At 43.5% G+C, this 13,298-nt stretch overlaps 1 protein-coding gene across 1 annotated transcript in view; it reads left to right on the top strand.

The window, feature by feature from the left end:
* Positions 1-13,048, top strand: part of RYBP (RING1 and YY1 binding protein) — a 34,026-nt gene extending 20,978 nt beyond the window's left edge. The window contains exons 4-6 of the mRNA XM_085235781.1: positions 5,561-5,737; positions 5,854-5,952; positions 9,144-13,048. Coding sequence (XP_085091907.1) covers positions 5,561-5,737; positions 5,854-5,952; positions 9,144-9,396 — 529 coding nt within the window. The 3' untranslated portion in view covers positions 9,397-13,048. The remainder of the gene's footprint in view (positions 1-5,560; positions 5,738-5,853; positions 5,953-9,143) is intronic.
* The last annotated feature ends 250 nt before the right edge of the window (positions 13,049-13,298 follow it).

The raw sequence follows: 13,298 nt of genomic DNA, 5'->3' as shown, positions 1-13,298 counted from the left end.
TGGACTTTGTGTACTCTGTGGTGAGCAGTGGTTTTTGTGTGTGTGAAGTCATTATTTTCTTGCACTTTTTTCCTTCTAAAATGTTCAGACCTAACGCTGGAAGTCGTACATAATGCTTTGCTGTGTTCTTGTGTATCCAGCTCGCAGCAAAGCCTGTCCTCCCCGTTAGGCACAACTGTGTCTTGCTCATGAAAACCCCAAACCTGCAACCCAAAATTAGATCTTCCTTGGGTTAACTTACTTATTTTTAAACATCTACTTCAAACAGTCAGTGCAGAAGGAAAACTCCCTTCTTTCAACAGAGTACTGCTCAGTCATATGTTTCTTGCTGTTTGAGCTTTCGTTCTTGGTACTGCTGCTGTCCTGTGGTCTTGTATTACACGGGGAACCTCAGGTGTCTGTACACAGCTCCTCTAATGCTGTGTAGTTGTACACTAGGGGCAATTTGTCCATTCATCTCTTTTCTTGCTGCTGAAAAAGGCTGTGTGGTCACCACAACTGAGCTGGAATACACACATGCATGGAGTGCTCATCCTGTTGTTTTTATGGCTTACTTTCTCTAAAGTTTAGGTTCTTCCAGGTGTAACATTCCTTAAAGGAGGCAATTTTATTCTTTTCTGTTGGATATGTCCATGGGTTGGTTCCTAACCTCTCTTGCAGAATTTCTCTCAAGTGGGATTACTGTACCATTGTTCTGGCACTAATGGTTTCATAAACACATCAATACTTTTAGTCCCGTTTTTCCTTTGAGCAGAGAGACACTCATGTTGCTGGGATTATTAAAATAATCATGTACTTCAACTTTACACTGCGCTGCATATGAAACAGATTTCCTCAAAAGAAGCAGAGAGCCTCTCAGAGGTCTGCTGTATCACCACTTGCATCAAAGCTCGAACAGCATGAAATTACCCAAATCCTCAGTACTTCATGTTACATGAGGCTTTTGACTCTGAAATCCCACTTGATGCTACTTTCATTCTTCTGATAACAGAGTTGTAGGAAAGTAAGAGCAATTATAATTAGATCCACATTGCTGGGATTGCCGGAGTCCCCGTGTGTGCTGCTGTGGCTGTAAAGCAGGCTGCGGTTTCCACGCTGTGCCTTCAGGAGATGGGTGGTTTGTGATGTGTTGAGAAAGCAGGATCAGAGAAATCCCAAACAGATACAGAAATTAGGGTCACATGAAAAATACGGTGAGACTTATCCTCCTTTATCCCCCTGCAAATCCAGCTCCGAGTAAATAGCACATGTTGAACGCGTGGTGTGATCTGTGTGCAGTGCTTGTGCTCTATTTTCAGCCCTGAAACGACTTTCCAAAGGCGAGCCTGAAGATATGGAAGGAAGTGCACTGGGAGATGCTTGGCAGAACCTTAGGAGTACAGTGCTTTCTTGTTCTGGGAGCACAGCAATCTGTGGGAGCCCTTGGTGGAAGGACTCATGCTTTGGGTGCTTCCTGTTGGTCTCACGCAGTGTCACTTAATGGGACAGTCCCAGGGTACAGCCCAGCTCTGTTACAGGAGGGGTAGGATGGTTCTCTCTGCAGTCAAGAGTGTGACTCAGTGCTCCTTGTGGGGCCCTTACAACTTGAGATGTTCTGTGGTAGCTGGGAGTATTTGTGTGCAGCACGAAGTGAAGACCTGGGTGCCCGAATCATACTCTAAATAGCCAAATCTGTTCAGCTTTCTCATGAATCACAATTTCTTGGCTGCAAATACTTTCTCCTGTGGTCAGCTGCAGTTGAACACTATAATTAATGTGAAGCAATTGGTTCAATGCACCTTTGAAAGCATAGTTTAATTGTGCTTAGTTTTAGGGTGGGAGAGGCCAATTCTTGTCACTGGATTCTGAAAACTCGGGCAGTGTTCATTTATGTCACATCAAGATTGCAACTTCACAGTTGGTTCTTTACCCAGACTGTCACCTTAAGTAGGGGGAAATTGGCCAAGCAAAGCGTAACTTAATGCCAGGTAAAGGGAAACCATCTTGTCCTGGACACTTGCATCGACAAGTTGTTCTTATGCTCAGCTGTTGGCATCACTACAGTAATTCTGCCCTTTTTGTTGCTGGCCTGGAACTTGGATGTGTTTGAGACCACTATGCAGTGTTGCATCTCTTCAGAGACATTTACTGTGGAGACTGGGATTTGTTAGCTGTGTTGTGTGCGTGATGACATTGGACTAAATGATGAGATAGATATTGGTGCTCTGTTTAGAAGAGGCTGAGATGAGGTTTAATTTTTGTTGCCTGATGTTCATGGTTTGTATGATTTGTTTTCATGTTACGGACAGCAAGATGGTGAGCAGATTTGGGATTAAAATGGTTAATGCTCATTTCTGAGGCTCTCTGTCATACAGAAAATTTGGAAGGGGCTTTAAGTTTCTGTTCAGGTTATTCTGCTTGAGTGATAACTTACATTTAGATAATAATGGTGTATTAGAGTTGAAGCATTCTCTTTGGAGGGTGCCAAAAAAAAAAAAAGTGCCAGATGGAAACAGAATTAGGGTGAGGGACACTCAGCCACATTGTAATGTTCAGAAAAGAAAGGAAAAAAGAAATTTGAAGGAAAAAAAAAAAAAAAAACAAGCAGCAAAAAGGGTTCCTTCTGTTTTTATGAGTTCATGTTCTGGAAGGGATGCAAAGTTGTTGTAGCCCTCATGGGAAGAGACGTAGTTCTTCCCACTGGCTTTATGTCATTGCTTGCACTCAGGAAGGCAAGGTGAGTGGTGCCCAGTGTGGGCTGTCACCCAGCAGTGCTGCTGCTGCTCCTGGAAGGCTGAGCAGCCGGCGTGCTGCAGGACAGGGCTGTGCTTGGAGTGAGGCTGGGGTACTGCATACACATCCTTTGGTTGTGGTTACTATGGTTATGGCTTGCTGTGCTGGAAACATGCTGTTGTGCTTGCTTTGTTTGGCTTCTTGTGAAGGGCCTCTAACCAGCAGGTCCTGGCTGGGGCAGCACTGCGGGCCTGACTGCAAGGCATTGGTCACTGCTATTGCTATTACTGCTATTATGCCAGTTGCTGAACTGGTGTTCTGACTTGTGTTCTTTTATCAACTAAGACCACTCATTAAAAAGAAGTAATTTCCCCTTTAACATTCAAATCTTTATTCAAGCAACGTGAATTACACCTCAGTAGCTGTTAAGGTTGAGAATTACATCACAAACAGCAACAGAATTAAAAACAGAGAGATGTGGAAAGTGGTGCTCTCAGGTTCCTGAGCTGGGACTTCCCACACAGAGCCCGAGGTTCTGATTTACCTGCCTGGGTAAACAGCAGATTGCTGTGAGCGTGGCACGGGAGGCAGCTCCACGCTGTGGGGTTAATCATGCAGGGAGATGGTGTTTGCCTTTTCTTTCAAGGTTCCTTGATGCTTGAGACTTTTCACGTTACTTTTTAAGTTATAGGAAGTGAAAATCAGGAAACAATGCATGAACATCCTTTTTTATTATTGTTATTATTTAATTGAATTAGCTGCTGGCAAGGAAAAATGTCATAATTTTCTGTTCCTGGAAGAGTGATGGGTCAGCAGGTTGCTTCAGACAAGCTGCTGCTGCCAGCTGCATGTGGCTGCATCTGAGTAACTTCTCTGAATAACAGAAGGCTTTGTTGCATGCTTATTCACAGTCAGCAGACAGAAATTGCTGTATACCAGGATTCTAGGTGCCAGGGTGCTGAACACCTCTGCTGTTCTATAAACTGTTGCATAGAACAGGGAACTGCTTGGTCTGATCTGCAGAGCTAATTATTGGTACACCATACTTACTGAAGGCTGAAATCCAGATTCTTTGTTCTCTAGAAAATGTGCAGATTGTAGCACAAAATGCATAATAGTTTCTGTACTGCATGAAAAATGCAAATGGTGATGGTAGATTGCCATAGATTACCCCAATTCCAGCCTGTAGACGTGCAAAAACTTGTGAAATCAAGTGTTAGGGTAGATGTGGCTCAACATACATTTGTAGGAAGAATAGCCACACCAGAGATGGCTCTGGAGGTTGGTGGTGCCTGTTGCTGGAGCAGGCTGACCAGGCTGCCCTGTTTGTAGGGCAGCAGCCACGAGTTCCTCCTGGGTGCTTGTAGTGCCTTGGGTTTGTGCCCTGTAATGCTGAGCAGGACCAAAGAGCAGGGAGCAGGTAATCAGCAGGGCGGCATTAATGATGTAGGTGATGATCAGGCTAATAGGGTTTGTGTCAGGGTTCCAGCAGCAGTCAGTGGTGTAACTGCAGTGCAGGCAGGTTCAAAACAACCTGGGAGCTGTGTGGGGTTCGTGGCTCCCCGTAGTTCCCACTGTCCCCGTGTTGGTGCAGGTGTCAGCTGTGTGCTGCCTTGAGAGTCTTTCCTTAACCTGCATAAAGCTTGAGCTGTGCTTGTAACCAGTGTAACAACGTGGACAAGCATCAACAACTGTTGCAATTAGAGTTCAACTCCTAATAGAGTTGACAGCTCTGTTTCCTTCCCCTCCAAAGCCACAGGGAGGGTGTAGGTCTTTGTGGGGTAATGGTACTGCTCTGTACTGGACCAGTTTGGTTGAGGAATGCAGAAGAAACCAAGGTATGAATTACTTGGGACTGTGGGAGCATCAGGTTCTTGCATGCCTTGGTGGTTTTTATTTTTATTTTTATTTTTTTTATAAATCATAATTTGAAATTGTCTTTGCAAGACATTTTGCTTACCTTTGTTGTGTTCCCTTTTTCTTCCTGCCTCCAGCCTGTGAATTGTGTTGCTGTGCATTGCTTGACCTGTGCATTGCTTGGTGTCCTTGCTCAGACTCGAGTTCTTGTGGCAGTCATGGCATAAGCTGGTGCCTTGCCCTGGATTGCCACATGCTGTGATGGTGAGCAGCCATTCCTCCTGCCCTGTGCTGAGGACCTCACTGTGATTTGGAGGAGTTGACTCTTTTGCTTCTCTTTCAACCCAAGGGTACACTGTATATATCCCAGAGCTCCACTCAGGGCTTTCAGACAATGGTGTGAGGACAACGTGCTGGGGGCTGGCACAGCCTTTCTCCCTACAGGGTGCTGAATGCCTGTTTGTTTTCTGTGAATTTCAATCCTGGCACTTGGGACAAAGCCATCTCAGTTACCTTCTCTTGTTCTTTGTTACATGTACTGCTTGCTGCATCAGTGCACCAGAAACTCATTTGAAAAAATACAGCTGGAGCCTGATAGTTATCAGGGAACTGACTTTTGTCTTTACCTCTGTTCCTTCTGTTGAGGAGTAGCCCATGCAGTGTGGTTGGCAACTTCTTGGAAGCTGCTTTTCACTGTTGTCTAAGTTTGGGCTGTGTTTTCATGAAATGGGTGGGAGAGAGGGAGCATTATACTTAAGAGCATTAGATGAGGCTGAAAATGGTGGAACAGCGGTTGGGAGCATTTCTTAATTTGAACACTTGTCTTGTTTGGTAGCAACAGTAGTATTCAACATGAAATGAGGGCATCCATGTGCTATTTCTTAAGTGAGGTATTCTTCCCCAGTTGCTGAAATAAATCTTTGCAGTGCTTTCTGTAAAGTAATTGTTGCTTTATAAAGTCTGACTACAGATCTCTCTATTATCATTGTAGAAAACCTAGGATAAACTCTCAGTTGGTGGCACAGCAAGTTGCCCAGCAGTATGCAACCCCACCACCACCCAAGAAGGAGAAGAAGGAGAAAGTGGAAAAACAAGATAAAGAAAAACCTGACAAGGAGAAGGAAATCAGTCCCAGCGTCACAAAGAAGAACACTAACAAGAAGACTAAGTAAGTTTCAAGGATGCAGTGTTAAATGTGGCGTGACTTAAGCAGTGCTGTGCATTGATTGATTGATTTGAATGTTAATCTAACACAATCTCCCCTCTTCCTTCCCATTCTTACAGACCAAAGTCAGATATTGTGAAAGATCCTCCTAGTGAAGCAAACAGCATACAGTCTGGGAACACTACAACAAAGACAAGCGACTCAAATCACACTTCAAGGTAACTTTATGGAAAGCATTAAGCTACTAATATCTGAGAATTGTATTACATAGCAGACACTGCTCTTTTGGTGGGCTGACAGGACTGTCTAAAGGACAGGATCTGGTACAGTCAGTATGACACGACCTTCCTTGGCTGTGCATGTGTAAGCTCTCTAACGCTCTTCTGGTGAGGACAGATTCAAGCATTGGAAATACTTGTTCTATTAGCCACTCAGTTCTCATTTCATTGCTTAAATCATATGTCACTTGGGCAGTAATGTGTCTTGGCTGGACTGTATTCATCAGTCATCGTACTGATCTTGGTCAAATTCTTGCCACTGTTTGATACCAGTAACGAAGGCTTACATTTTTTTATTTCCTTACCTGTAATTAAGTCATGGTAATTGTCAGGGTAATTCTCTGAGTGTGCTGGAGTTAAGACTGTGTGAGCAGATTTTTTGGAATCTTGCTATCAGCAAAAAGCATGAATGGTTGGTTTTGTTTACCTATCTGAATTGAGCAGCTGTTTATGGAGAGAGGTTTGATCCTAGTCTTGCCTACACTGATACTCCGTGCTTGTTTTCCTTAAGTAGTGTCTTGTGCTCTGCTTCATAAATCAAAAATTGGGAATCAAAGTATAGGTTTTATGTTCTTGTATTCTTGGGCTGGTTGTAGAAGTACAGCTTTATTGCAGTGATTTTTTTTTTTTCTTGTTCTTTTTGAAACAGTACTTCCTTCCAAGCTTAGGATGCAGGAGTCTCAGTGCATTTGACTAATGAGATAATGTTATGTTGATAGATTGCATCAAATAATTGTTTTCACTCCTTAAAGGAGTCATTCTGTCTACTGCAGAGTTATCTAGTTCATGTTTTGTGACAAGACTTTGTCATTCCTAATTAATCCTTAGTAGTATCAGGTCTACCTGGACTATTTTTAGGGAATACATAATGTCCTTTGAATATTAAACTCTGTTTTGAAGTGCTTAGTTTAGTGGAACTGAACTTACAGCTCAGTGCCCTCAAGAGCATTGTCAGTCGTCTCTTCAAGGCCCTGATTTTTACAGAGTTCCAGGTTACCTGTTTTATTGGTTTTCATGCCCAAGTTTCTTAGCATTTTTTGGTAACTCTTTGAAGGAGTCCTGTTTGAACTCCTGGTTCCATGCTTATTTCTGACAGAACCTTTGTTTATTTCTGCATTGTCCTGCACTCTTTGTTTTGAATTGCATTTCTTACTTGGCCAGAAACTTTTTCAGCTATAAAAGAGGATGTGAAGCATCAGTGCATTTGGTCAGTGGTGGCTTTGGAGAAGCTATAGCAGGAGCGCATGTTTGGTGCTGTCAGGAGGTGGAGGCGGCAAGGTCTGTTTATCTGGGCCAGCATTTCTTGGGCTGAGTAAGAGAGAAAACAACTGCCCCAGCCCAATTACAGGAAGAGCTGGGTTTCCTAGAGGAACTCAGGGTTTGAGGAGGAAAATACGTACGTGTACTACGCTTCCGGGAACGCTTACCACTGCATTCAGTGCTGATGCTTTGGGGCAGTGCTCATCTGAGATGTTATCAAAAGCTGACGGAAACCCCAGAAGTTGCTGAGCTGGCTGCCCTTCCTTGTCACCCACAAATGAGGTGACATCATCTCATCTGGTCTGTGGTTATGTTACACTTGCTCACTAAGTAAGTGCGTATGTGCAACGCGTGCACGTGGGCGTGTGTCTCACTGCTGCTGGGTTGAGAAGACTGGGAAGTATTACCTGTGGGTATTCCTATGTGGTTAGCATTCTGGTTGTGTTCTAAAGCTATTAGAATTGTTGCTCCTGCTGTACTTGTTAGAAATATACAACTTGTTGTATGAAACACCTTCTAGGTTTGATATGAAAATACTGCTTGTGCTGTAGCAGCTTCATTTTTGTTAAGGAAGTCTGCAGCAGTGCAGTTGTCTATCCCTGAAGCTGTACATTCATCCTTAATGCTTCTTTCTATTCTGTCTAGTTCTGGAATACCACATGGATTAACTTTTTAAGGACTTCCTTCTTGTTAACTTAGCACTGTGAGCCAACGAGTATACATGGCAAATACAAAATCAGCTTAATTTTCTTCTTTGTTTAGGCTGCATTAGCCTAATATGCTGTAGACAAAGAGAAAATTGGTTTAAAAGCTGCAGTTATCCTTCCCTCCATCTCTTGGAATAAGGCAGTTCTCAGCAAGCTACTTTTCACTGAAGTATAAAGACTCTCCTTTTTAATTTCCCTACTGAGAATATTCCACTGCTTAAGTCTGACCTTTAATTAGGAGGAAAAGCAGTAAATTGCAGCAGTTGCTGAAGCTGACTTGGAATTGGTTGGCAGCTGGAGGAGTGTCCGAGATTTGTTGTATCAGGGCTTTGGACCAGCCCCTGAAGCACACGTGGATGTCAGCTTCCTAGAGTCTAGACCCTTATTAGCTGCATTACTAATTGAATGATAGCACAGCATGCAAATTACTGAGATAATCCTAAGCTATAAATATCAGTTTCTTTTCTGTTATTTTTTTTTTTTCTCTGGCCCAAAGAGCTAGCTGCAAGAAATATTGTGTGTTCTGGATGTTATTTCCAAGGGAATGTTCTGAGCGATTTCACACACAGGCTGATTGGGCATCTGATTTGTTGAAGCTTGAAGCGGTTGGAAGAGGAGCCAAGTTGTCCCAGTGCCCGTGTTGTTTGCAGCTGCAAAGCTCCAATATGGGAATGAAAGAGCAGTGTTCAAATGCTTTAATGTGGCTTTGTACTGTGGAGTCACAGCCTTGTCTCATAACATCAGGGCACATGGGGAGATGGAGAATTTAGATAACAGAATCCTTTCATCCTCCCTTTAGGGAGGAGATCCCTAGGTCTCCTTGGCTCCTGTCTGCTTGGCTCTGGTTTAGTGTCCTGCTTTCTAGCAGAGATGGTTGAAGATAACTGTCAGCAGCATGGCACTGTTTGCTCTACATGACAGGTCTTCCCCTGGGATGGAACACCCTGCTGCAGGGAGCAGGAGGTCAGACCTGTGTCCTCTACTGTGCAGCATTTGCTGCTGCCTGGGTTCTCTTCCCAATTATTACAGTTTGTGCAGGCAAGTGGAAGGAAGACCACCAAACTTTTTGAATGCTGTTTGGTTTTGTTTTTTTTTTTCCCTAATAAACTCTTCCTTTCTCATTTGTTTTCATTTTGTTTATAAACGTTTTCTCATTTATTCTAGACCCAGACTGAAAAATGTGGACAGAAGTACTGCACAACAGCTGGCAGTCACAGTGGGAAATGTCACGGTAATTATCACAGACTTTAAGGAAAAGACTCGCTCCTCTTCCACGTCATCTTCTACAGTGACCTCCAGTGCAGGCTCAGAACAACAGAATCAGAGCAGCTCGGGCTCTGAGAGCACAGACAAGGGCTCGTCCCGCTCCTCCACGCCAAAGGGGGACATGTCAGCAGTCAATGATGAATCTTTCTGAAAGTTGCACATGGAGTTGTGGAAACTATGAATCAGGGTATGAAATTCAAACACTCCACCTGCCCACGCTGCTCACGTCCTGGAGAGCCTCTTCTGTGCTTGAACACACTTCCTTGGACATCGACCTCTTACTGATGCAACCAGGATAATTTCTGCTTGCCGTGGGCATCTGGCCACCAAGGAATTTCTCACCCTAATGATTACTCTTGACACTTTTATGTATTCCATTGTTTTATATGATTTTCCTAACAATCATTTATAATTGGATGTGCTCCTGAATCTACTTTTTATAATATCTGCTGTGCACAATTTTCCATGAACGTTACGACTTTTGTTTTGGGATAGGGAGCAGGTGGGGAGGGAAGGGGGCTTTATTTATTGCATTCACAAACTCCATCCTTTCTCAACATATCCTTTTTAAGTTCAGTTCTTCTTCCAGTTATACTGTGTACTATCAGTTTTGATATAAATTATATATAAATATATATATAAATAAATATATATAAAGGGTTATTTGAAACCAATACATGGAAACGCTGGTGCTTGAAACACTGTGAAGTGAAAACAAAATATTGAGCAGTTAGAGATCTGAGACAGTCCCCTTCTGTGAAAGTGCTGAAACTGAAATGGAACTGGTCGTAGGCGAGGAGTGTTCCTGGAGGTTCGAACCTAGACAGGACCCGTTTTCTTGACTTGTTCCTTCCCCATTTCTTCCCTAAGCAATGGCTAAAGTGTACTGAACACAGTTTGGATTTTTATACCTTGGGATGTGAAATCAGAGGATCGCTCTAGGGCAACTCATGTTTGCACTGGAGTGACTCGGCTCGGCACTTTGCAGGTTTGTGTCCAACTGGAGCATGAGTGCTCAGAGCCAGGCTGGTGTCAGCACACCCCGATCCACATGCTTTGGTAACGCGAGCATCGCTGTAGCATGCATAGCCAATCCCACAGAAGTTCAGCATTCTTAGGTTTAATGAATTCTGGCTGTTTTTCAAACCTGCATCAATAACTGACGTAGCTCTAGAACTGGAGTTGTGCTTGGGATTTCAGGCAGCAGTGCTGTGGGGTTGTTTCTCGCTGCAGCACGTACTTGGGTGCCATCAGCTCCATGTCCTGTGCTGCATGATTGCTGTTCAGCACAATTCCAGCTGTGCTCCAGAGCAGCTGACCAGCACCCAGCAGGGATGTTAGGCATGTGGCAGCAGATGCTCCTGGTATCCTGCTGCAGAAGCAGTGAAAAACTTTGGTGCTGGGCACTGCTTGTGACCAGCACCTCCTTCCTTTGTGCTCTGATGTATTTAGGCTGCCATTCCTTTTCCTGGCCTGTTAGTGTTGCTTTACAGTTTACCTTCCATGCATTATCCTGCTAAAACACTAGTCTGAAGAGGTAGAAAAAAACCTCTTTTGCTTTTTTTTTTTCCCCTTTGTTTAGTGGCCCCAGTGCTTTGCAGTAATTTCAGGCACAGAGGCGGTGGCTTTGGTCAACACTGATGCGTAACGCTGGGGTATGTTGAAAGAGGGCCACTTTTATTTTCTGACAACTCCGTGCCCGCTGTTACATTGTGAATTATTTGCTCAGCAAGAGGCGTTTCTCTTTGTGGAGGCAACTGGTGTAACCTTTCCTTTAAAATCAGCGTGGTTTTGAGTAGCAGATGTAGGTTCCTTTCACACAGTGACAGAAAGCCGTGCGGTGCCACCAATCCTTCCCAGCCTCTGCCTGAGGGTGCACGCGGTGGCAGTGCCGTGGTGGTGGTGGTGGTGTTCCCAGTGTGTTCCTATGGGCACCCCAGTGTAATTCTGCTGATATCCGCGGTGTAGGCCGTCTTTACCTTTTTAAGCATTTTTAAAGTATTTATTAAAGAACCAAAGGAAACCGGATGCTTCCTATGAGCATCAAGACAATTTATTATACGTAGTTTTAAATACTATGAATTTCTCAATCCACATTTTAACATTAGTGGGATATTGCAAAGACATTCCTTTTCCAGTTTTTACTATTCCTTTAAGGGTCTCAGGGAGGGTAAACTGGTCAGCCATATTTATTTATTTTACTGAAATGTATTGGAATAATTTTTTAAGAGAGATTTTTTGAAGATGCCCCCGAACTTGTATATTTTGCACTGCTTTATAAATGATCCATTATCAATTAGGCTTGCGCGCATGGTGCCCATGATCCAGCGGCGCGTGCGAGCGCACGGCACGTCCCTCCAGTGGGGCTCTTCCTGGTGCTTCAAGTCAGCCATGTGCTCCCACTCGTCGTTGAATCTGGGAATTTGTGCAAAAAAAGCATTGTGTGTACCGGGAAATGGCTTCTTTCTCAGATGGATGGACCTGTAGATGAGCTTTAATGCGGTACCCGGCTACTCATCGGCTACTGGTTCAGTAAGCAAAATCTGGTTTTGGGCGTGCCTCCTTGATGAAGCAGCTTACTGTAAATAAGTGGGAAAATGTCTTTGGGACAAGTGACCTGTAATTCTGCATTTGGTAGGAACTGCTAGCAAAGCATCCAGCTCAGCCGGCCTCGTTGTGCCGTGGGTTTGAAGGACAGCATTCACTTCTGCACTTGGTTTCTGAGCTCAGCACCCCAAGGCACGTGTCCAGAAATGGGATTCTGTTCACACTGCATCCGTAGGTTTCCTGCTGTTGTTGGGGAGCGTGGCTAACAAGCAAGCCAACAAAACACTAGTCTAGAGGAAGGACCAGGCTCTGGGCGCTCAGTGGCACAGAAGCAGGTAAGTAAAGCACAGTGTTACGTTCGCTAAGTTTCAATTTGGCACAGACACACACATACCGACACAACTTGCCCGACTCACTCAGTTTAACGTAGTTATGCAAAGGAAGAATCCAAAAGCATTTTAAGCAAACAGATATTTATTTTAATTGGAATACTTTGCTGGTCTCAAATTGGACAGATCTAAAACGTGGCGGTAGCTTCCATGAGTTTATTTCCACTGAGATTTTTCACCTGCCTTACCAAGATCATTCTCAGTCTACTTTTTTAAGCTCTACCATAAACTTAAATTATTGAAAACTTATTAATTGCTGACTATATAATAACCTTTGCTTGTATGTAACCGAATGGTTTTAAGAGCCAACATTTAGAGTATGACAATGGAGCTGAACAGTTTTTAATGCGCAAGCAGTTCTGTTCTTGTGTATGACTTGTAACCTTAATTTACTGTGTAAAGATGGTTACATTATTTCCTTAGCTTTGTTTGTTGGAGACAAATATAGAATGCTTGTTTAAGTATGTCAAAACATAATCTTATCTTGTGGATTTTTATGTTAATGTATTATACGAGCTATATTTTTCATTTGCCCAGAAAGACAGCTTGTATAACGCTTCTGAAAGTTTTTCCGCTCTGTAAAGTCTTTAGAGCTGACAGTCCTGTTAGGTTTGTTTTAATCTTCATGCTAAAGTGTCAATGGTGGTTTTGTGAACTGGTCAGAAATTCACAGGTCTTAAATGTTTTCGAGAAATTTATATTGGACACTGCTCTTTGTCTAGCAAATAAAAGATGTTAATATATTCCTGTTACTGGCATGTGCACGACTGTTATTAGAAGCCACTTTATCATTTTCCTGCTTTAAATAGAAATGTCTATTTATGAATTCTGCTTGTAGTTTTTTCACAAATAAAATAGTAAAATTTACTTCCATCTGAAAGCTCTCTTTTTTGGGAGATGCCACTGTTCGGTAACAGGGAAGCACTTTGTCTTCCCTTCCAGCTGTCACTGGAGCACCCCAGTTCTGCAGAGCCACGACTGTGAATCCGCCGTGCTGCTGAGGGTATGGTTTGGGGTTTGTGGTGGTGGCTGCAGCACTGGGGTCCTCTTCCTGTGACACCTTCCCTGTGCTGTGGCCATGAAGCGGTGCAGCTCCGTGCAGGTCTTGGTGAGAGCC

This window comes from Meleagris gallopavo, chromosome 14 (assembly GCF_905368555.1).
Source record: "Meleagris gallopavo chromosome 14, MGAL_WU_HG_1.1, whole genome shotgun sequence".
Lineage (NCBI taxonomy): Eukaryota > Metazoa > Chordata > Aves > Galliformes > Phasianidae > Meleagris > Meleagris gallopavo.
This window is presented reverse-complemented; position numbering and strand designations above follow the sequence as displayed.